This window comes from Halyomorpha halys, unplaced genomic scaffold, assembly GCF_000696795.3.
Source record: "Halyomorpha halys isolate HHAL.00 unplaced genomic scaffold, Hhal_1.1 Scaffold815.1, whole genome shotgun sequence".
Classification (NCBI taxonomy): Eukaryota; Metazoa; Arthropoda; class Insecta; order Hemiptera; family Pentatomidae; genus Halyomorpha; species Halyomorpha halys.
In genome coordinates, this window is record NW_027112549.1 from 476239 (window position 1) to 501726 (window position 25488).

A 25488-nucleotide genomic window follows, 5' to 3' on the forward strand; every position below is an offset into this window, starting at 1 on the left:
ATATATTTTCTATGTACCTGTCATTTGTATCGCAATAATAAGCGGATGCAGTATGAATATCCACCAAATTCTCCCGTCCCATTCCACGGCTTCCAGATCCACTGATATTAGGCGTTGGTGCCCATAATTTTCCAATGATGTTTGATAGGCTACCAAGTGCCTATGAAATAAATTTTTCCGAATCTTCTTTTTAAAAAACAAAAATTTAAATTTGTTTAAATAAATAATTTTAATCTCATTTAAGTCTCAAAGCAATCCCTATTTCTTTATAAGTCCAACGTTTCGGCCAATTCGGCCATCCTCAATCTTAAATACAAATTTAGAACCACCTCAATTTTAAAAAACTTTATGCAGGCTTTTCTGCCCAGGTCAGTAATTTATTACAGAAGAGCCTGCATAAAGTTTTTTTAAAAATTGAAGTGGTTCTAAATTTGTATTTAAGATTATTCCTTGAGGATGGCCGAATTGGCCGAAACGTTGGACTTATAATGTTTTGACAATTATTTTTTTTTTATTTTTTTTTTTTTCATACCCTCCTGTAATGATTTTAGTGGGTATTTGGTACGTACATATAGGAGGTATGCTATATGTATATCTGGGTGTTAAGGATACCTTGATTTGTCACATAAATGAGATAAAATTTATTTATTTAAACAGTAATAACCAGTCTCAAGGGAGTGAAACGATTATACATCAAAATTTAATTTTTTACACACTTTATTATCACAAAAAAAAATTTTAATGGGTAGGTATCATTGCTCTGGATAAAATACACCTTCAGTGAAATTTTGTAAGGTTCTGTAGAAGGATGATGTCAGCTAAGCCACATTTCGTCGTAGGCAGTAACATTCGCTACTTTTGAAATAGAACATCTGCTGGCTCCCACAGAAATTGGCCAACCAATATCGACACCCGGTGGAAATTTAGAAGGAAGTATCTTCAGTCAATATAGCAACCATTCAACATAGATAGAAAATATTATAAAATTTGTATTCACAAATTAGTATACAAATTTGATATTATGATATTAATAAAATACAGATACCGTTTTTTACTTTAACAGAAAAATCCTAAAAAAAAAAAAAAAAACCTGACTTCAGGTTTTTTCGTCATCTGAGGTTAAAAAAATATATTTGCCTACGTTTTATGTGTCAAATTTGGATTTCTTCCACGTAACTAACAAAAAATGGTTTTACCGGATAAAGTTTGCTTTTGTAGAAACTAAAATATTGCAGCTTTTAAGAGAAATCCTCGCCATTTTCAAAATAAGCGCTTGAGAGAATACCTTACAATTATGATTGTAAATCCGATAACTATGCTACAATTTGAACCGAAAATGGGCTATTTGCAACCATTGCTTTTTAAGATATTCTTCAAAATACTTGACTATTTTTCTTGCAAATCGATAATTTTCGTGATTGTCTCTTATTTAGTAAAATATGTTCAAAAATATTCCTTCTAGGAAGAATGAATTAAAAAAAAAAAAAAATAATCAGTTTACAAGAGAATCTGTAGGCCAAATAGTTCTCTTAAAAATAGCGGATAGCAGAAAATATTGACAAGTAAAATATTTTAAAAATATATATATTTAAATTGTAGCTTTTTACTTGTAATCCACACACGAGACTGAAACGACAAGAAACTGCTCGTAGATTCCGATTGCTACAATACTTACTTGACAAACGCTCTAAACTTCCCATTCACTACAAAAAATTAGTATACACTACGATAATCAGACCAATTTGGACATATGGAATTGAGCTCTGGGGCTCCACCAAACCATCAAATTCTTCCCGCATCCAATCATTACAATCCAAAATCCTACGTAAAATCCTTGATGCTCCTTATTACGTCACAAATAAACTCATTCAAAAAGACCTTAGCATCCCATTCGTTGCAGATTTGACCCTAAACAGATATGCATCTTTTCATTCCAAACTCCTAAACCATCCTAACCCATTAATTCTTAATCTTTCATCCTTAACAATCCCTGATAATCCTCCGAGGCGTCTGAAAAGAAGATGGCCACGGGACCTTCTAATTTAAATTAATGTTTGAAGTACCACCAATGGGTGGTTCCTTCCCAAGATTTTCAAGTGTATATAAAACATACAACATATTTACCTATTGTATTATTTTGTACAGTTGTAAATTACATTAAACAAATAATAAAAAAAAAATGAAACTTTTAAATTTTTATGTAATTCTGAAAAAGATATATATAACAATGAAAATTGGGTTTATAAAAAACGAAGAAATTATTTTACTAAACAAAAGTCACATTAATTATCATGATGATTGGGTTTGAAAAGAAATGGTGCTAAAATAAACAGATACTTAATAACTTAATTTCGAATTACCCAAATAGGGAATAAGAAAAAAAAAACATTTAAATAATAAAAAATAACTTTGTACAGTTAAAAGTAACATTGTTGAACCTATTCTTAATACAAGATTTAAACTATATAATTATTAATTATAATAAATCTGAAATCAACATTTATTCTATTAAAACATCGATTTTTTTTCTATCAATTATTGTTAAATAAAACTTGACCGAAAGTGAATTGTACTTCCAAACTATCAAGTAAAATAACTATATCCTTTTTAAAATGAAAAATGTTAAAATCCAGTAAAATCTGTTTCATGATAAGACTTCATTAAATTTGTTACTTGTCATGACTTGTACATTATTTAAACTGTTAGTACTTGATATAAAAATATATTATTATATAATTTTTTTTTTGTTATGCCATATCCATTAGACCCTGAAGGGTTTATCATCGTTATAAACAAAAAGCAATAAGCAGCTCTTTTTTAGTATTATTTTCAAATTTAGGTCCTATTTCAATTTGTTTCAGGAAACCCCTCTCTATATTCCTTGCAGGTCACATTAAAATAGTTCCGAAAACTCGTCTTGTCTGTAAATTCTACATATATAATTATATGCTAGGAAACAATAGAGATTTCGGTGACGGTGTAGAACGTGAGAGATCGCTTCTCTCCTAAGTAGAAAATTTTATGAAGTTAGCTGAAATAATGATTAAAATGGATTGTTTAGAAAGCTGAATATTTGAAAGACTGGATATTAAACAGATAAAGAAATGTGTTGTTTAAAGGACGTTGTAAAGGAGAAATACGGATAAAAAGTTCAAAAAGAGGAATAACAAAAGGATTTGCTAAAGGAAACGGTTCTAAGGAAGGAGTATCTTGACTTTTTGGATGGCCAGAATGTATATCTTGCACAACAGGATTAAGCGGATTAATATGAAAAATATAGGAGTGGAAGTCGTAAAATTATGTCAAAGGAAAGTGTAAAATTGTCTCTAAAATATTTTGAGAAGAATTCATTGATTATTTTGCATCATCTTTGGTTATTGGTGGAGAAATATCTAAAATATAATCATCAAACGATAATTTGAGTTTTTTTATTTTTATTTTTTATTTAGGGTAAAAATATTTATAGAAGTAAATTTTTGTTCTAATAGATCCTTCCTAAAATCCATACCTTCCCATTTGCGAATGTTATGCTGGTCTAGTATAGCTAGAAGCTAGAAGTAATTTAATACCGAAGCTCACATGAGCTCAAGTTACTATAGAGAACCGAATAAGGTTGATAATTAGGAGCGGAGGTCGGAGGGTAATATAGAGTTGGGAGCTCCATAATTATCCTCATCAAAGAGGAGCTGATAAAGGAAAGAGCTAAGGGGGCGGGTAATTATCTCTACATCCGTTTCGGATGCTGCGGTATCCGCCCCACCTTGGTCAATGCTGTACGTAACAGTGTGCATAACCTTTGCTTTGTAATGTCACGGCTATTAATTATATGTTTTGACATTCGCTTTACAGCCACAGTATCAAACCAAATAAGTCCGTCCGCATAGATTAACTTCCTTATAACTTGTTTTACCAACGGTCTCAAGTTTAATTTACAAGAATAATCCTTATTTTTTTTTCAATAAGTAAAATGTTTTTAACAATTTACTTTTATTTTTCTGAATAAAAGCGTATATACTGTTTCGTTTTTTGTTTGTTTTTTTTTCCAACGGCAATATTTCCTAGAACCAAAATGTCTCCTTTAATTAAAAGTATTTAATTTATTTATGGTGGATAACTTACCTCTGTGGTAAGGCACTGTGCTACTAACTCCAAGGACCCGGGTTAGAAATCGGCTATTGGCAGATAATTATTTTCTGATTCACCACTGCCGTGAGTCAACCCTGTGGGTTCAGAGGCCCTCCGGCGTCGACTCAGCCTCATAAAATAGGTACCCTTAATTGGGTAAAAATCTGGCTTGATTCTGACACGTCACTTCCTTGGACAACCGTTGGTCTAGTAACAGTACTACCTTACAAAGTACTGCATCACTTAAAGTGACTCAAATTACATTTAAGTATTTTTTTATTTTAATTTTTCTCTTTTCGTTTAAATAAATGTTTCAAAGTTAAGATAAGACCTTCGCTGATTCGGAGGTTAGGGTTGCAGATTGACAAAGCAATTATCAGACCAACTCTGTTCCATGGTGCTCCTTTAATGAGACATCTCTACAAAATTACGTTGAACAGACTACAGAGTTTCCAGGAATCCGTTCTTCAGTGAATCCTCAGGGAAACCACGCTTCAGAGGGCCAAGAATAGTGTCATCCGTGAAGAGTTCCAGCACCCCACTGTGCCGGAGTTCATAAGCCGGCGGCACATCAAATTTTTTGATGGGTTGAAGGCCTGCTCTAACCCTCCACCGAAACCTGAGAAGTGGCAGTCCCCTAAGTTGACGTCCTCGACGTGGAAAGGGCTTTGGAATCTGCACTCCCGCTTAACAAGCGGAACGTTCCTCCGCGTTATGTATGTATGTATGTATTATACGAATAAATAAATAAAGGAGGTTACAAAAAAAAAAGAGGTTAGGGTTGAGCAATTGTATATACTTTTTATATTTATATTTGCTCCTGCTAAAACATTTTTCAGAGAAGGGTTAGAAAAAAAAGGAATTTAGAGGACTGGTTAGCCGAGAAAGATTCCCTTCTTCTGTTTATGGTATTGATGGTAATCTCCTATTGAGAGATTGTGACATGTCGTACATCTACTAATAATCGCTATAAATGAATGTTTTAAAGATCAGTAAGGATACCCTAAGGTGGGAGAGATGGGCATCACGCCGTTTCCCGATTTAATCACTTTTTCAATGTTGCTGGATTTAAATATTTTTTTAACTAGACCTTCATAGTACAGGAACCAAATGCATAACATCCAGTCCATAGAACATACATCTGCAAATCATTAAAAAAATTATTTTATATCACACTTAACAGAGAAACGTTTTCTTACTAATTAGATAATTAGTTAATAAAGTAAAGTATTTGGTATTTTTTATGTTTTTTCACCTATAACTCCTAAACAGGGCGTCCTGGCGAAACAATGATGATATAAAAAATTAAATAACATTTAATTCTGCGTCGAATGAGTACCATAAAATATTAATTCAGGTTAAGTAGTATGTCGTAAACTATATATTTAAAAACTATATTTAAACGATATATTTAAATTATTCCAAAACTGAGGTATAGTAGTACATCTGAATCCAACTTAACACGGTAACGCTTTTGTGGCGGTCCTAAAACGGTTACCAACCAGCCCACTAGTTTGATTAAGTAACGTATTAGAAATTTTTATTCGAATAGGTCTGTCTTTCGGTTTTCCACCTCCAAGTCCTAAACTTTGGATTGTAAACAACCCGCTGTGGTCATTCCTTTTTCTAATAGTTGCTTTGTTTACGTCAATATTCAACCAGAACAAATGGTTTACGACCATGTCACTCGACTGAATTATTATTTTGGTACTCATTTCATGCCTAATCTTATGTTGTTAAATTTCTTATACTTATAGGAGTTATAAGCGAAGAAAAAAATAAGGACCTAATTCGTTACTTTATTAAATTAATAATCTAATTAGTAAGAGTCTTAGAACTACCAGCAATACGTTTCCGTGCTGAATGTGAAAAAAAATATATATATATTTTTTTATTTATTGATATTTACAACTGTACATAAATACATCAAGTAAATTTCAGGAAATCATAATGGTATGGTACAAGCATGTAGAGAAACTACCCAATGGTAGCACTCTAAAAACATTTTACAATATAAGGTTTCGAGGCCATCTTCTTTTCAGACGCCTCGGAAGATTGACCGGAATAAAAGAGGAAGCAAGATTAGAAACTAATGGGTTTGAGTGGTTAGGGAGTTTGTAATGGAAGGATTGATATCTGGTTCGGGCTAGATCCGTTACAAATGGATCATTAAAGTCTTTGTGGATGATTTGATTTGTGACAAAGTAGAGAGCATTTAGGATTTTTAGAAGGATTTTGAATTGTAAGGATTGGATACGAGAGGAATTCGAAGGTTTAGTGGAGCCCCAAAGCTCAACGCCGTGTGTATGTCCAGATAGGCCTTATAATTGTCATGTAAATCAGTCTTTTGTAATGAATTGGAAGTTTGGACCGCTTGTCTAGTAAGTGCTGTAACAGTCGAAATCGACGTGCAGTTTCCTGTCTTTTCAGTCTTGTGTGAGGATTAAAAAAAATATTTTAAAATTATTTGCATTTTTATTTAAATGTACTCTTATTATTTGAATTATTAGTTTTATCGCTAGAAATGAATTCATATTATACTGTTTTAGCTTATAAATTGTATTAGCTTCCACCGCTCCCTAATAATCAAGAGTGTAATCTTATTTTAGCACCGAACGACAGATGATGTCATCTGTACTTTTTGAATAAATAAATATTTTCTATCTGATGGATTTTATGCACCTGGCTTGTGTACTATAACGTTCGGTCCTAATTTGATCCGAAATAGATGTCTATTCTGCCATAAGAAACTTCATCCCCATTCAATCCTAACAGTTCCTAACTTGTTTCCCATGGATTATCATAATCATAAAATGCTGATTCTGACTAATAAGAGGTGATTTGATTGGCGTTAGCTGATTGTGCTAGTCGGGAGTGAATTATGATATTGATTAAATCAAATAGAACTAAAAATAATTTTTAGAACCAAAATATCAGGAAATTATAGAATTATAAAAAAATCCACATGCTACAGATTCCAGTAATCTATTGATCCGAGTAAATAAATATAATTAAATTCGTTTCAAGTACGCGTATGAATATACCTTAAATTCCTTCATAGATATTAAATTAAGATAAATAATCACGAATTGGGCCGCATATACGTACTATGGTTCCGTGTTAACCGAAACGAAGTGTAAATATGCTGATAACGCTAGCGATTGGCTGTTATCTGCGCGACTCCGTTTGATAAAGAGGTTTACACTAATCAGATGTTTTAAAAATGTCAATTCATAAATATCTGGTATAGTGCCTTGTTACAAAGTAAAGGTGGAGGTTAGGTCGATATAAACTTCATTTCATTACCTTAATATAACAGTCTGAGATCATTATACTTTAAAATATATTTTTTATATCAGTAAAAAATAAATAAAAATAACGTATTTCTGATTACAATAAATCGAAAACCTTTTTTCTTATTTTATTTAAGTTTACAAAGCCCTGTATGCTGAATATATACAACAGGTAAAACATATTTACATAAACGATTACAAAAGTTTGTTGCGTGTGAAAGAGAAGATAGTAGAGCAAGAGGGCATATCGAGGGCTTCCCATGAGGTCTATTTGTATTGACTGAGTTTCTGCACCACTTGTTTTTCATAACCTACAGAAGTCACCTCTCCTTTTCTTAGTAAGAATTATTTAAACCTAACCCAAGTCCTCGAATTATTCCCTGAATTGAAACAATTATAGTGGCCCAATTAGTAAATATACTACAGATTACAGGGGACCTATTACAGAGAAGTTTAATTTATAATATCCTGGTGAACAAAATTAATTCCCAGACTTGTTTGTGTAACTAACTAATCTTAATTTTGCACTGTATAGACGGCCTGTATCTTTTATTTCATAAAACAACAATTTTGTAAGAGCTTAAAACTTTATAGACGTACAGGTCAACATTAGGCATGGTCCTTAAGTGTGTAAGCAGAATGATTGGCGAAGCAGAACCCCTGTCTTCATCTTCATCAGTCCGAGGGCCCGTGAGAAAACAATGGACATTATCTGAAAAAAAACTTCGATATCACTTTTTTGAATCTTTATTGCATTTCCCATAAAGAAACGAATTTTTTTTTCATTTTATTTAGAAAACAACATATTGTAAATTCATTTTGGGAAATATTAAAACTACTACTCCTACTTAGATAAACGTCACGAATTACTTTATAGTACATTAACTAGCTTTGATATGAGTTCTAACAGACATTTATACGTCTAATGGTTTTTGAGATTTAGTTTTTCATAAATCAAAAAAATGTTTTGAATAACTTGAAATCAACATTTTGTGAATTTAGTTTGGCAAACACCTACATACATAAAAACTATTACTCCTACGAAGTCAGGGGTCATGAACTACTTCATAGTACATTAAACTAGCTTTAATATGAATACTAACAGACACTTGTACGCCTAGTGGTTCCTAAGATATAATTTATTATAAAGTAAACATTTTGTCTAAACAACTAGAAATCGTTTGTCTTTTGTGATAGTGAATTCACGAATTAATTAATTAGAATAACCACTAGAAGTCGTGTGTTCTCTTAATGGGTCTATTGATCCTACAGTCGAATCATTGTAAATTGACTGAAAATCAACTCCCGGATACAAACTCTATACAAAAATAATTATATCTAGTGTATAGTAATTTATTATGTTTAGGGCTCATACCTTAGCAAGTTTACTCTACTTTAAAAGATTTTCTATTACGATTTTTAGCGTTGTAAGTAGTTTTAAAAATATGAAGCTTCTAATGAAAAGTGAGAAAAATTTTAAGGCTTGTGGAATAAAACAAATATCTTAAATACTTCAATATTTATTATTTAATGGCATTTACTGTATCCTTAACAGTATAGTAAAATATATATTACATACATTACAACTCTTCCTCTAATAAGATATTTAGCATGATTAACACTTCATAATAATTTTATCTAGTTAATTAAATCATAAATGGAAATGTCTAGCTTGATTTATTATCTGGTCTGAAAAACTATAAATTCGTCCTTTTTTTTTATTACTTTATTTTTATTTATTTTTTTTAATGCTATCCACAGCGAGCGTGATGTTTGCCTAGTTTTCTACAGGTGACCAACCTATTCTAACCACGGTGGGGATCAAGTTTTTCATTTAGTGGGACCGCCACTTAATGAAAAAAGTCAACGAACGGTTATCTGAAGTATGAACGGCCGAATTTATTTTTTTTTTTTTGTTATCTTATATTCTGATGTGATAATAATACCCCACATAATTAAAACAATTTATAAAAAATTGAGATTTGTTTTTTTAATTTTAAGGTTCACTATTTGGTAAGAAATTCAATATTTGGTTCTGTTTTTCTTGAAATCTGGTGTCCCCCAGAAGGGTCTATAGATCCTCTGGTGGACTCAAAGTAAATTAACTGAAATTAACTAACTTACCACTCCCGGATTCGAACCATTTTCAGGATTTGGAAGCTAAAAGCTAAGTCCCCTGCCCACTCAAATACTCCACTCCCAAAATATTACTTTCAGAAACATTAATAGAACTTCCACTTAATTTATAAGTATTCAATTTTCTGTATTATAGGTTCCTTCATGTGTTGGCTTTCACTATTATAAATGCTTTATTCTTCCCTTGCTAACCATTTATAAATAATACACAATCGATCAAATTAGCATTAATTATAAAGTTGCTAAATGATTTATTTTCTCTTTAAAAAGTTGACCCATAATTTAGTCAAATTATGAACATGAAATCGTTTGCCTTTAACTCTGCCGAACTTCTTGAAACGATTAAACGCATTGTGATGGGAATGTCTGGTACTGGAGGCCTATGGGCAGATATATTTTTCCATGAGGAGCCAATCGAACGGTAGATTGAAAGATGTCCCAAGCCGCCTAAATCACTCGTGAGGGACATAACAAACAAAGCGGCAGCTTGGAATTGTGACTTTCACTTTCAGCAGCCAATAAGGGAGGAATCAGCGCTTCGCTAAATCATTGTAAGGAGCCCCTTTGTCAGTAAACAAACATCGATTTCTCTTCCGGTGCTTTTGTTGCTTAAGAGGCACTAAACCGCTTAGAAAAGTCAATTCTTAATCTTTTGTTATTATTTTTTGTTATTGAAATCATGATAAATAATTTTAAAAAAACTTGTTTGTCAATCAATTTATAGGGAGCCGATACTTAAGACCTTTTAATTTGTCGAGGAGTAGAGATTTTTCAAGGATGAAAATAACTGCCATACTTGTCAAAGTCTTATAATATTGACTAAATATTACAATCTAGAGCAATAGGTAATAGTTGTAGTGGCTCACTAGTAAGCAGAGCAATAGGTAATAGTTGTAGTGGCTCACTAGTAAGCAGAGCAATAGGTAATAGTTGTAGTGGCTCACTAGTAAGCAGAGCAATAGGTAATTGTTGTAGTGGCTCACTAGTAAGCAGAGCAATAGGTAATAGTTGTAGTGGCTCACTAGTAAGCAGAGCAATAGGTAATAGTTGTAGTGGCTCACTAGTAAGTAGAGCAATGACTACTTTATCCTGATCGTGTACAGCCTCACCCCTGGCCTCAAGATCCCCCATTGCATCAGCTCATCTCATGGTCCCACCTATCCAGACTAAGGCTTCATGTCACATTTAATTTTCCCTCCTAACGAAAGTTTCATCTCTCAGTCCGCTACTAATAGTACTCGTCACTATAATATTGCGTCATAATATTGTTTAATTACAAGAATTCTATAGGATCCTCAGTTTAGGAATTATTGGCGAAAACTCCGAAGAAACACTTAAAATTTCGTTCGGCCATTTCTGAAGGAACTCCACATCGTGGAGTGGCTGTCGATAATTAATGAATCAATGGCCTTCATTAAGCAGATGATTAAATTGGAATGAAAACGAATGTGGGCAAATGTTACTGATAATAAATTAAGAGAAATCAGAAGTGACGACTTTTTTCACCACAGGTTTTTATATAATTATTTTCCTAATTTATATCTACGGTAAATTATTAACTCGTTATCTGGTTTTTCATTGCTTATCCAAGATTATTTAAAATTAATAATGATTCACTATAAGCGTATAAATTTGTACATAGGTGTTTTTTAACATCGATCGTTGAAGTGGAGATTTACAATATCGCTCACTTTTATTTATTTTTTTCTTTAACACCTCTTGAACTAATGTGAATTTCTTTGATAATAAATATTTCCTATTATTCGTTAACATGTTTTACAATGAGATTTTATGAAATTTCGAAATGATTTAATTTTTAATTAAATAATTTCAAATTCAAAAGCTTAAATTAGTTATCTATAGTGCTTAAAACATGCATATGCTAATAAAAAATTATTTATAATGAGGTGTAGATAGTTGACCGTAGATTAATGATTGGAGAAGTTTGTCGGGAGGTGCGGTCAGCAAAGAACAACATAAATAAACAAAACCATATTTATTTATTTTATGCCGATGTTTAGACCTGAGTTTCAGGTCCTCATCAGGGCTATAGAACAAAAGAGATAACAACAACAATTAGAGAAACATAAGATAACAACAATATTTAAAGAAACATAATTATGTTTAACATACATTATGTTTCTCTAAACGTTGTTATCTCTTTTGTTCTATAGCCCTGATGAAGACCTGAAACTCAGGTCGAAACGTCGGCATAAAATAAATAAATATGGTTTTGTTTATTTATGTTGTTCTTTGCTGACCGCACCCCCCGACAAACTTCTCCAATCATTAAAAAATTATTTACATTTTTCAATTATTATTATTATTAAAGCTTTGACTTTGAGTGACAATTTATTTTCAATTCCCTATATTTGTTACCGGAATCCAAAGAATGATATTGTAAACTACTGGTCCAGAAAAAAATAATTCAACTTTTAAAAAAAAATTGTTACGAACATACTAGCCAAACACCAGATGCTCATTTTGATAATAATAGAATTGTCTAATAAGCTAAAATAATCAATAATGACTAACATTAGCAAATATTACTGTAAGCAGGACACAACATATATTTTTAGTTTAATTAAAATAAAGACATATTATAAACTATAAACACTAAATCATATCCATACTAATTTATAATATTTACAATTGGCCTGAGGATCCCCGAACCTCTCCCCCGTATGTTATCGATAAATCATCAGATTTCAGGGTTTTTCATTGATATTAAAAGCCAATAATACAAGCTATAAAGCCGATAGCTCTCTGGATGTGAGTCGAGGATCGGGCGATTGCTTGGTGCTTGTCAAATTCACTTTACAGATCTAGCGACCAAAGCAGTTCGTCAGAGAGAATGGAACTTGGTAAGAGTTGAACGATTGAGGGTTTCAGGCAATTTTATTATGATATTTAAATTCGTTGGTATCTGCTGTACAATTCTTAATCTTTTATTTTATTGATTTGTAGCTTCATATTTTATGAGAGAATCCTTCATAAAACTAAGAGAGTAATTAATTGTTATTATATCCTACAAAATTGCTGAGTAGAATTATCTTTTTTACTTAATTACATTTTGCTTCCACACTACGATGTAGGGATGCTATGCGGGACATGAAAACAATTTTTGTCTACAGAATCGAAAATTTTACAGGTATTTTATGTTTATGGTATTAAAAACAGGCTTGTTTCCGGGTCGGTCTGGTAGTTGGTTATTATCTTATAATGAGAAAGTCGATTTTACTTTTCGTGGGGCCACCTTGAAAGTAATGTTAATCTGCCTCGGCCGGAATCGAGCCAGCTCTGCTACAGTTTCCAGGCTTCTATGGTGACGCCTTAGCATACTCTACTACAACGGCTTCCACTCTATCTGTTGTCTGTTTCTAGATACTTTTCATGTGTTAAAGCATACTTGCGTACCTTCTGCACATGAAATTAATTATAATAATATCAATTCTTACTTCAATAAACTATATTTAGTCAAATATAGTTTATTGAAGTAAAATATTTATCTCTACGGGTATAGTCTACCACTAGAGATAAATTTTTTTTTTTAAATTACAAGTTTGAAAAGATAGTAAATATTGAAAATTGATGCCAATTTGTCCTCCAGATTATTATTATATTTATTTAAAATAGAGACATAAAAACAATAAAGAGAATAAAAGTAATTAAACTGGTGAGTTAAGAAATCTCATACGTAACTTTTTAGGTAATTTTAAAAATTTAATGAGTTTCCACTTTTGAGATTGAAACTTGTTTTGGGAACATAATCCGACACAGTTTCACGTTTTTGTAATGAATGAAAATCAGTCAATAATGATGGCAAGTTATCTTTAAGTTGTGAATCACCTCTTAAGTCAGGGTCAAGGGATTTCTCTTCTCGCTAGGGCAATAAGGGACGAACCGTAACTCCGGTTGAAAATTTGTATGTGATTTGAATTGAATTGGTGTTAGAGAAGTGCCTTATGGGGGAGATAATAATTTATAGGTAATAAATATTTTATCTTCTTTATTTCCATAAATTTGATTTATTTGAGGAGTCCCATTATTCAACTAAATTTAAATAAAATATAAAAAAAATCTTATTGTGTTAACTGATTACCTAATCAATTCAACTTTCATAACATTTTAATTATTAGTCATTTTGGGTAGCCTTTGCGTGTGACAGAATTGAATTATTTTATATGAAAAAATACAGAAACTAAAACGTATTTATTTACAATACTATATATAAAACTAATCTAATAGAGTGTCTTCTGACAAATCTATTCGACCTCTCTCTACATCTAATGAGAGAATGAGATTATCCTTATCACTAACACAATAGGAAATTTATGCTTAATTCTACTGAGTGGGGGTGAGCTAGGACTGGGAGAAGAGGCGACGGAATACAGGGAGATCTACTAGGGTGTTTCCACGAATTTGGGGTGAATAGAGCCAAAGCTTGAATGACAGATTCCTATGTTGTACATTATAGGGTGCAGGGCATGGATTGTACCCCCATAAGAACAATAATATTTTTTGGGAGGTGGAACCTATGCAATCTTAATGAAAGAACAATGTGGGAATATTGTTCATTGGTCCTTGGATTGTATATTCAACTGTCAGAAGTAGATTTGATTATTGTTATTGGTGACCAACATTAAGATTATTTATTTAAATATTTATATTAATTGACAGGGATATTTATAAATCCACTAGATATCATCATACTCTTGAGCGATTTTGATCTATTATTTATTCGATCACAAACATACAATTTTTCAACAAGGACTTTTCAAAGCGAGCGAATTCAACTAGTCAAATCCGCGATATAGTACTCTATGACAGTAGCCACCGTTACTAGGATAATTTGTGGCGTCCACGAAGAAAATTGGAGTTCTTCTTATGTGAATCATTCGCCTCACAAAATAAAAGGAGCAGGACAGCAGAATGGTCCGACGTAGCAATGACCACGTCTTAGTGTATAGTCCATTAATCTGGTCCATGTTTCAACTATATTCTAGTATCATGAAGCAAAAACCTCTAAGAATAAAATTAATGAGTCGAATTTTTAATCAATATTATTTTTATTACAATGGGTCAATATATAACCCATCATAATTTACTAGTTTCCTTTCGTTCATGCGATGTGAATGTTTGTAAGAGCATGTAATTCTAATGCTAAGGAGATTAGTATAATTTCTAATAATTGGGGCAACAGTGCATTTAAATTTTTTTTTAAGTAAATGGCCATTGATGGAAGGAAAAGCTGACTGTTGCTTTAACGATAAAAGGGTTTATAAAGAAGGATGAAAGACACGGAGGATCAAAGGAGATAAGAGGAGCTAAGGTTTCGGGGCGCGAGTGGCTTGTATTAATTGGGCACTCTACCTCTTTGTTATAACATGATCCTGTCATTAATTCAAAAGGAAGAGGATTTAAGAGGCCTCGTTATTTTTCTCTCAGGTGGGGAGCTCCTCCTGGCACATTAATCGTCTTTATTCTACATTATGTACTTCCTCTGCCGCAGTAGCTCTCCTACTGCTAGGGACAGCACACTTGATACTGATTCACTCACGCAAGATCAAATTTCTTCCGTAATGTAATTGGGTTATAAGCTCAAAAATCCTTTGGATCTCAGGATATTCAAACCAGGTATCTTGCGAAGCTACTAACTTTACACTTTAGTTATCATAAACTATAATGTTTGAAATTATAGTTTTATGTTACCACAAACACTAAATACATTCATTTTAATATCATAAGTTGAAAATATATTTTCTTTTTTCTTTTAATAATTTATTTATTGTTATTTACAACTGTATGCACATATATACAACAAGTAAATTTGCTGTAGGTGACATACTGACATGATACAAACATGTGGAGAATCTACCCAGAGAACTCCAATAACATTTCTAGAGGAGAAGATCTCGAGACTATCTTCTTTTCAGACCCCTAGGAGGATTATTAGGCAATAAAGGAGAAGCCAGATTAGAAACAAGTGGATTTGGGTGGTTGAGAAGTTTATTATGGAAGGAACGGTATCTGGTTCTGCCAAATCGGCAACATATGGAACATTGAGGTCCTGATGGATGACTTGATTTGTGACAAAGTAAAGAGCATTAAGGATTTTACGAAGGATTTAGAACTGTAAGGATTGGATTCTAATGTAATTTGATGGTTTAGTAGAGCCCCAAAGCTCAACTCCGTATGTCCAGATAGACCTTATAATAGTCATGTAGATCAGTCTTTTGTAATGGATTGGCAATTTAGACCGTTTGTCTAGTAAATGTTCCAATAGTCGGAATCTACGAGCAATTTCTTGTCTTTTAGTCTTGTATGAAGTTGAAAATATAAAATAATATTTGTGTAATCGGAACTTTTTCAATTTAATTAATTTAATTATAGATTAAAGCCCATAGATCACAAAATCAATGATTCCTTCTATTTATTGATCTAATATTTGTTTTATTGTTATAGAATTAATTTCTATATACCCCAGAAATTATATACATATATATTTAGATTGTATTCAATATTATTATGCTGTATTTAAGAATCAATATTCCTCCATACATGATATTCCTTATCCTACGTTCCTCCGTTTACATCAGAATCCAACCTTTCAATCTTTCCAACTGTTCCCTTCGGTACATCCTTTCTTTTTCATTCCTTCTCCTTTCGGGACCCCTTGCCTATTTCCAAGTAAAGCACTTAAAAAGCGCTGAGTACTTATATATTATAATTATTTTTCATCTAATTCGATTGGGAAGGAAGATGAGGGAACAAATAATTGAAATATTCTTCATTTCACGGAAAATTGTAATTCATTGGATGATTTGGCCGATTTTATTGTGATTGTCTTGGTGAATTGTCATATATTTAATGTAATTAGCTTATTGGATTAATGCTAAGCTCCTTCCATTTAGAGTAGACGCCGTTAACCACCTGAGAGTTGTAACCAACGTGGCAGAGTTGCAAGCAGAATATTTTCACTTTATTTTATCAATATAATAAATCATTAAGGCCGTAGCGCCTAAGTGTGATCAGGCAACATTTTAGCACTCTCGAGTTGATTTATAGTTTGTGCCGGACCAGTAGAAAAAACCTCACAGAAAAAATTGGACTGACTAAAGACGTCAAGCCCCAAGAAACTAACAACAAATTTAGCTGATCTTATTTTGAATTTTTTTACGAAAACCATAGATAGTTTCATGAGTATTTATCTTATCTCTGCGATTACTTTTTTTTTATTTAGCTCTGCATTAAATTCTGTTAATTTAATCAAGATTCTTCTTCATAGTTCGAATATGAAAGATACACTAAAAATCCTTGAAATTCACAATACACGAAATGCACTCCTTTTCCGTCTTCATTTATTTCGAATAATGCAGTAAGATTAGGCTTCTATAGGTTACTATTAAGATATATCTTATAGGTTACTCACTATGCCTCGTCACCAACCATCTTAAGCAGGATTCGAACCTGGCTAAAATGGCTTCATGTGTTTATTATTACAGACAACTTGGTTCCGACAATAAAGGTAGTGGCTCTAGTGTATTAGAGGTAATTAGGCTAAGTGTTCCTTTAACAAGAACATGACATCGAGTTGATTACTAGGTCCGCGCCCCCTCAAATACAAATACCATAGATGTTGACATAGCAGCACGCTAGCCACGAGTCAACTTTCCTACTTCATCTTCACCTTCCTATTTTTCTATAGCTAATTATTAATCGGCAAATTCTGTTAGTTTAAAGATTCTTGCATGTTATAAGGATCATAAATATGCATTAGGGAATATTGAAATAAAATTATTTACTAAATGTTTCTTAAAAAGTTTTTTTTAAATATTTATTTATTGCTATTTACAACTGTACATTATAATACATTTAATAAATCTGATCTAAGTTAAGTTGGAGTGTTACAGGCGTGTAGAGAAACTACCCATTGGTAGCACTCTAATGACATTTTACATTAGCTGGTCTCGTGGCCATCTTCTTTTCAGGCCCCTTGGAGGATTGTCAGGAATGGAAGAGGATGCAAGATTAGAAACTAGGGGGTTTGAGTGGTTAGAGAGTTTATAATGGAAGGAGTGATATCTGGTTCGGGCTAGATCGGTTACATAGGGAACATTAAGGTCTTTATGTATGATTTTATTTGTGACAAACTAAGGAGCATTGAGGATATTACGAAGGATTTTGGATTGTAAGGATTGAATACGAGAGGAATTCGAAGGTTTAGTGGAGCCCCAAAGCTCAACTCCATATGTCCAGATTGGCCTTATTACAGTTATGTAGATCAGTCTTTTATAATGTGTTGGAAGTTTAGACCGTTTGTCTAGTAGTGCTGTAATAGTCAAAATCGACGTGCAGTTTCCTGTCTTTTCAGTCTGGTGTGAGGATTCCAGGTTAATCGTTTGTCCAAGTGTAGTCCAAGGTAGCGGATCTGTTCGACAGGGGTAAGAGTAACATCATTAAATGAAACTGTAGGGCAGTCAGTAGGTTTACGACGAAGGGTAAAGGTGATTGATGGGATTTGTTGGATTTATCTTAATCCTCCAATTACGACACCAATCTTCGAGGGCTGTGATATGGGATTGGAGATTTTGGGATACAATCAATGGGTTATTATTAACAGCGAGCACACATGTGTCTCTTAAAAAGTAAATATAGTTTCTTGTCAAGTTTGGTAAGGGCAGCGGTGAATTGAATATCCATTCGGCCAAAAGAGGGAATAAACTTTGTTTCAAAACGTTGTACTGCAGAACTATATTGGCTAGCTAAATACACAGCATACTTGAATCTATCTGACAATTTTTGAAATATTATACAATACAGGTACAGTCGAGTAAACTTATAATATATGATTTTTTTTTGTATTATCATTTTTGTTCTTTTAAAACCAAGGTGTTAGCATTGGGGATATAGCGATCTTGGCGGAAAATATTATTTTGGACTCCCTAGGAATCATACATCGTCCATCACCTCCATGGGAATTAGCTCTAAGATTATTCTCTTGTTTTTGGAATTAAATTATTTATTTTTACTTATTTATTCATTTAAGAATTTATTTTAACTAACTTTTGTTTTTTAAATCTATATATTAGGTTTTTTTTAATTTATTTATTTATTTGTTTTTTGTAAACTGATCTACTGCTGTGACTAGTATGTCTTTGGTTTGATTTTCCATTGCTATATAATGATAAATTCGTTTAATTTGTTTAACTGATCGAACGTTGCTAGTGAATCACTGGAGAGGGAATGTCTGAGAGAGTGGAATAGGGAGAATGAAATTGTCAATTAAATGAAATAAAATTGTCAAATAGAATGAAATTGTTAAATAGAAAACAAATTAAAATTTTTGTATTTAGTATGTAGAAGAGTATTGACTGTAAAAGAAAAAGGTTGGGAAAAACATTTGTTGTTATATTATGTAAATATATGTATTGTATATATGTCCGATCATGGATTAATTGGTATGCTGTGTTTTACAGGAACCTAATGTATTCGGGCAGCATGGCTAAATAAAGAATTTCTCTCTTCTTTCTATACTATATTTTTTTTTAATAGTCTTTCTTTTTTTATCCTTGTTTTTCAAATTCTCTCTTTTAGTCCAACTACCTCTTTCTCTTTTCTTTGTTTTCTCTTTATCATACACAGAATAAAATTAAAATAAATGTTACAAAAAATGAAAGCTTCTTGTTTACTTGAAAGCGATTCGTCAGACTGTACCATGTGGCACCAGAACAATCATTAAACCGTAACATTTAGTGCCATTTTTGTTTAATTCTGCGTTTCTGACTCACTTACACGAGTCTGAAGTCTGAAATTTATATCTCATCTTCACGTATATGCATTTCCATTCATTCCTAAATCTATGTTATATTAACTAATTGATTTGTTTTGTTATTTTAATTATATGTAACTACATAACTATTTCTACTGTTGCAGGTATGGCAGCTTAACGAAGGATGGCGGCCGAGGAGGGAAGCGGTTGGTTGTGGTCCGAGAACGGGACCAACTCATCCCAGAACAACGACACACAGTATTGCGGCAATTTGGACCAGCCGACGCTGTACATCTTCACTCAGGTCTTGTATGCCTTCGTCTGCATCGTAGGCCTCCTCGGCAACTCACTCGTCATCTACGTCGTACTGCGCTTCTCCAAGATGCAGACTGTTACCAACATGTACATTGTCAACCTGGCTGTAGCGGACGAATGCTTCCTCATCGGTATACCTTTTCTGATTGCGACCATGAGCCTCCAACTATGGCCTTTTGGGAATATCATGTGTAAGATCTACATGACGACGACAAGCATAAACCAGTTCACAAGCAGCATCTTCCTTACAATAATGAGCGCTGATAGGTACGTAGCTGTATGCCATCCAATATCTGCCCCCAAAATGAGAACACCATTCATTTCAAAAATCGTTTCCCTTAGTGCCTGGACGGCAAGTGCCATTTTGATGATCCCTGTATTTATGTATGCGAATATCATGGACAGTGAACACGTCAACAGCTGTAACATACTTTGGCCAGAAAGTGAAAATTTGAGCGGACAAACTGCATTTACTCTTTATTCATTCATACTAGGATTCGCTATTCCATTGGTACTGATATTCTGTTTCTACTTTCTCGTTATAAGAAAACTTCAAACAGTTGGACCGAAAAATAAATCTAAAGAAAAGAAAAAATCTCACAGGAAAGTTACGAAGCTTGTATTAACAGTGATAACGGTATATGTACTCTGCTGGTTACCCTATTGGATCACCCAAATGGCTCTCATATTCACTCCTCCTAAACAGTGCCAATCACGAATCACCGTCACAGTCTTTCTGCTGGCTGGTTGCTTCAGTTACTCTAACTCGGCCATGAACCCGATACTGTATGCTTTCCTTAGCGATAATTTCAAGAAGAGTTTTCTAAAAGCTTGTACTTGCGCAGCAGGGAAAGAAGTCAATGCCACACTTCACCTGGAGAACAGCGTGTTCCCCCGAAGAACTGCTCGGGGTGGATCTGAACGAGCTCCGGCCAGGCGCTCAGAGCCTCAGGAAGCCGGAGCCTTGGTGAGCAGGACGGAGGCCTCCACCACTGCTCTCACTTCGAGGTCCAACATCACGGTCACCAGCGACTCCGTAACACCAGTCAAGAACGGCGTCAAAGTCAGCGTCACTCCTACTCAGTTGTAAAGTGACAACTTAGTCCGACCCGCGCGAACTTTAACATTCCTAAGAAGACTTGATCATATCATCGTTTCACCTTCGGTTCTCTCTGCTCCTCCCGATATATGTGTAAGAGTTATTTGATTTGAGTGTCGGAATCCCTCATCCTTGTTATTACCATTTAGTACCTGAACAAATTAATTTAATGAGTGATGTATCAAAAGTCGAAGCCACTTACATATGTATGATAAACAATGTATTACTCTTATATACTCATTAATTTTGTACTCTTTTGTAATGAATTTTATTATATATTTTGTATACTTAGTTTATAGTAGTGGTTCTGCGCGGATATCGGACAAAGTACCTATGACAATGAACATATCATGAAGACTGTTACCGTGTGTAATATAAAAGCGCCAGAGATAAGGGACAAACCTAGCGCTTTCCCTAGTATATATTATGTGTAATTTAAGTTTAAATTAGCCTTAAATAGCTTTGGAGCTTGATCAAGTAATATTTATGTGTATAGAATGTACAATGATGTCAAGTGAAATGTATATAGTGACCTACCCTGGGCAGAGCTGGGGGGTGAGGTCGCCCCTGAGCCCGCTAGCCCCTCGATGGAGGGACTACCGTAGCGAACCACCCTCCAGTCTTTCCTCAAACTCTGTTCAATTATAACTATAATAAAAGCTCATGTTGCATTTATTTATTTCAACCAAATTTTAAATCCACTCATGTTATTATTACATTATTGTACTTCAAGATTCAAGCTAACAGGACTTCATTTATTGCCCTTATCCAATTTACTCAAATGAATATTCCTACCACCACAAAAAACATTGCCAAAATAATATATTTGTATTTTGAAACACAAACTTTTTATCCTTTCTTTTAACTATTTTTATTTTTCTCCAACGTTCTATTATCAAGGACTCGAAATAGATATATCCAAGTTTCAAATTGATTAAGCCACTATTACCTCAAGATTCATGCATTAACTATTATACTTTTATGTTCACCTTAACTACTTAACACGCTAGCCTATTTGTTGGAACAGTATCATTAATAACTAATAATTCAATAATAAATTATGATAATAAATAGGCCAATTTGTTAAATAGTTAGAGGGGTGACACGTTAGAGAAAAATAAAGATAATTGAGAGTTATATCAAAAGAATTTAGTGTTTTAAATTAATTATCTACCCTCAAACAAGAAATTAATTTGTAGTATATTAATAAGTAATATAATTGTATTAATTACCATAATATTCCGTAAATGTCAATCATAAATTATTGTCAAGGGAAGACCAAACTATCACAAAAATGTTTGGCTAACATGCCCAGAAGTAGCAGATGATTATTGTTTCACCCTGTTACTTCAGATCAAATTCAAACCAGTTACTATTATTAACTAAAAAAAAAATTCATTTACACACTTAGAATTTAATTGTAAAAAATATAATAAATCTGCAAGTGTTAAAGCCACCTCAAATCGACGAAGTCTTTTTGAAAGAAGCTCCCAAGAACAAAACAAAAAATGGCTAGAATATGTACATTTATTTGGGTGAAATTAACAGTAAAAACATAAATGTATAATAAAAATAAAACATTTAGAAATAAAATAAAGAATAGAAATTAAAATAAAATAGGCTTTGAAGATAAAATCAAATGAAAAAAATAAACAAATTTGCAAAATTAATAACTATATAAAATAAATACTGTCTGCTACTCCAGTAGGTTAGAGGAGATATTTCTAGATACACAGAAGAACTATTGTCACAAAGTTATAGAATCAGCTTTTATGAACAGCTTTCAAAAGTTGGTGGGCCCACATATATACTGATTTAATTAAGGTAATTAGAAATTCCACAGCAGTGGCTGTATTACCATTAATCGCAAACAAAATGAAATTTCTAAGCACAATATAACTCATGCAGACAGGATCTGGTAAAATAACCAGATGGATGACTAATGGTGACTATACAGCTGATTAAAAGCCGTAGATTTTTGACCCGCTGCTAGATGAAGCCAACCAAATAATCCCCATTGACCGCAACTCCTACATTTAAATGTTATAATACACAATATAAAAACATCTGTTTCTTCTAAATATTAAATAAACTTCTAAAGAAAAAATAAATGTAATTAAATTAAATATAAGACTATTCACAAAGTAATTATTGAACTTGGTATGAACAGCAAGTATATATAAGTATATTATAGCTTCTTCACTGTTTTTTTTTTTTCCATCTCTCTAAAACATTGGATTAGTAAATATAACAGCATTATGTGAGGACCACAATTCAACGGAAATGTCCCTTTTTTCTACAGTGGATAGCTTTTCTTATTATTTTTTATCCCATCATTTTCTTTTTTGAGAATATCTTTTTTTGGAAGGTATCATTTTTCTATATAATTCTATTGAGTACGTACTTACATTTCAACCTATGTTAAAGGGCAGTTGACACCATAAGGTAAGTTCAAATCTAGTTTGAAATTGATGAGCTATAAATCAGCTTATTAACTTAAGTCTCTTATCAGGAGAGTGATTCACTCTGTTTTCCTACAGATCGCACCAGTATCTGAGGCAAAAAAAGAAAATAATGTTCTTGATGAACCCAGGAGCCACATGACAAATTTGGGAATTCACTCTGTTGAAATTGTGCCCCAGAAAATGAAAGCTTTATTTGAGAATTACTGGAATATTTCTTTATATCTCATCACTTATTTTTTTTTTCAATCACGATGATAATCTTGTCATTTATAAGTGTAGCATGGCCTATTTTATTTTGTAATACATCATAGACTCCTTTTTCTATCTTTTTTCCTTTTCCAATATTATTCTCAACTTTACTTTCGAGTCAGTAAAAATATTTATCATTTTCATCAGTGAATATTTGAAAAAATTATTAAGAAAACGGAACAAATGTTTTCTTACTACAACACTTATCATTTATTTACACATATTTATCCAAATTGATTTACTATACATACAAATTAGTCCAACATTGTTATGTTTATGGCGATTACACGAATTACTACATGCTTTGAAAGTAAGTTATTGCCCATGACACTTAATAGTTACGTACTTGGGTTCAGGAAAAATGAAGCCGATTTTTTTTCTTCATCTTCATATGTAGGTATGTTACAAACTAATTGGGCGTAACACTGCTGGAAGTCTGAAAACAGGATCTTACCATTTAACTGCAACATTGACACAAAATGGATCTAAACCCAGATACAAATTAAAAGAGAAGTCTGTTTACTATTTCATTTTTTAGTAGAGACTCCAGCAATCACCTTTTTAGAATAACTTTTACAAAACCAGGAATACACAATATTACAATCAACTGATGGCCTAAATTTCAAAATTAAAATGAAATTTGAATTTTTTAACAAATTGAAACATACACCACTTATACATACACCACGGAGAATATGTTATTTCTGAAAAAAAAAATTATAACATTAAGGTAAGTAGAAAAAAATATATTTGCATACCTGTTTGTTTATGTAGTTTTGAATTTACCCCAACAGAACCTGTGTATCTAACTTAAAACTGAAAATAAATTCAAAAAGACAAAAGTTATTTTGATAACCATAATTAAATATTTTAAAGAATTCATAAATTAAAGTTGACAAAATTTAAGATATTTTTACTTATTATTTCATAAATAAATATAAAACAATGCTATGACAATGAATGTTTTTTTTTGCTGCAATTAGCCGATTCTTCAAAATCATTTTAATCTACTCTCAGCATAATTGCTGAGATCTCACTTCAGTAGCTCTGATCAACACCCTATTTTTCTGCACATCCCACAATTTCCGCTTCATAATGTATGTAGACTGGAACAGGGCATCTGGAACATAATAGACAGTCGCTGAGCTATAGACCAATGTTGCAAGGAAGCCTTCCATTGACAGCGGATCTGTCCTCGATGCGTAGATATATAACAACAAAGAAGTGGTGTTAGCAGGGAATCCAATGATGACATTTATATTATACTCCTGCGGATATTGGTAAAAATACCTTTCAATTACGTAGGACGTATTTTTTTAAGGAGCTAAATTTGGCGAGAGTAAGTAAAGCCAGGAAACAAACACTGGTTGATCTTCTGCTCTGGTTGCTCAAGCAAGAGTTCACTAATTTGTCATGGTAGTTGTTCAACTTTGTCAACCCCTCTTCATTGAATACCAGCTCTTCCAATAATGTACATTCTAGTTATTTTATGGTGTCATCTGCTTTTGCTGCTTAGATAACATCTTGATTCTTAAAGAACTTTAAAGAGCGACATTAATTACAACTCCCCTCAGTGAGACCCACACTTTTCCGATGATTTACAGCCAGACTATGATAAATTAATCATTACGGTCTGGTATAAACAAAATTAATAAATAATCAACTGAACCAACATATACAATTACCATATTGGAGACCACCATATGAAGTATCAATTCATAAACATCAAACTTGTTTTTGTATCCTAATGTTGTAATTAATTGTTATTACTCAAATTACTGGAGAAATGGGGGAGTGAGGTAGCTCAGTTAGTAAGGCACTGTCCAACCAACTCTCAGAACCCAGCTATGGTAGATTATTATTTATTCTGTTACTGCAGCCGTTTGGAGTCCACCCTCTGGTTTGGGAGCTCTCCTTAGGCACATCCAACCTCTATAAAGTGGGTACCCTTAGTCGGGGTAAAACGCTGACTGTCTAGTGTGATCATCAACAAATCACCTCCTTGTATAACCATTGTTCAAGAATGTACTTCAT

At 32.8% G+C, this 25488-nt stretch overlaps 1 protein-coding gene across 1 annotated transcript in view; it reads left to right on the forward strand.

The window, feature by feature from the left end:
- Positions 1–21415, forward strand: part of LOC106686408 (somatostatin receptor type 2) — a 273226-nt gene extending 251811 nt beyond the window's left edge. Inside the window, exon 4 of the mRNA XM_014429706.3 lies at positions 19491–21415. Within this exon, the coding sequence (XP_014285192.1) occupies positions 19511–20731 (1221 nt within the window). The 5' untranslated portion in view covers positions 19491–19510 and the 3' untranslated portion in view covers positions 20732–21415. The remainder of the gene's footprint in view (positions 1–19490) is intronic.
- The last annotated feature ends 4073 nt before the right edge of the window (positions 21416–25488 follow it).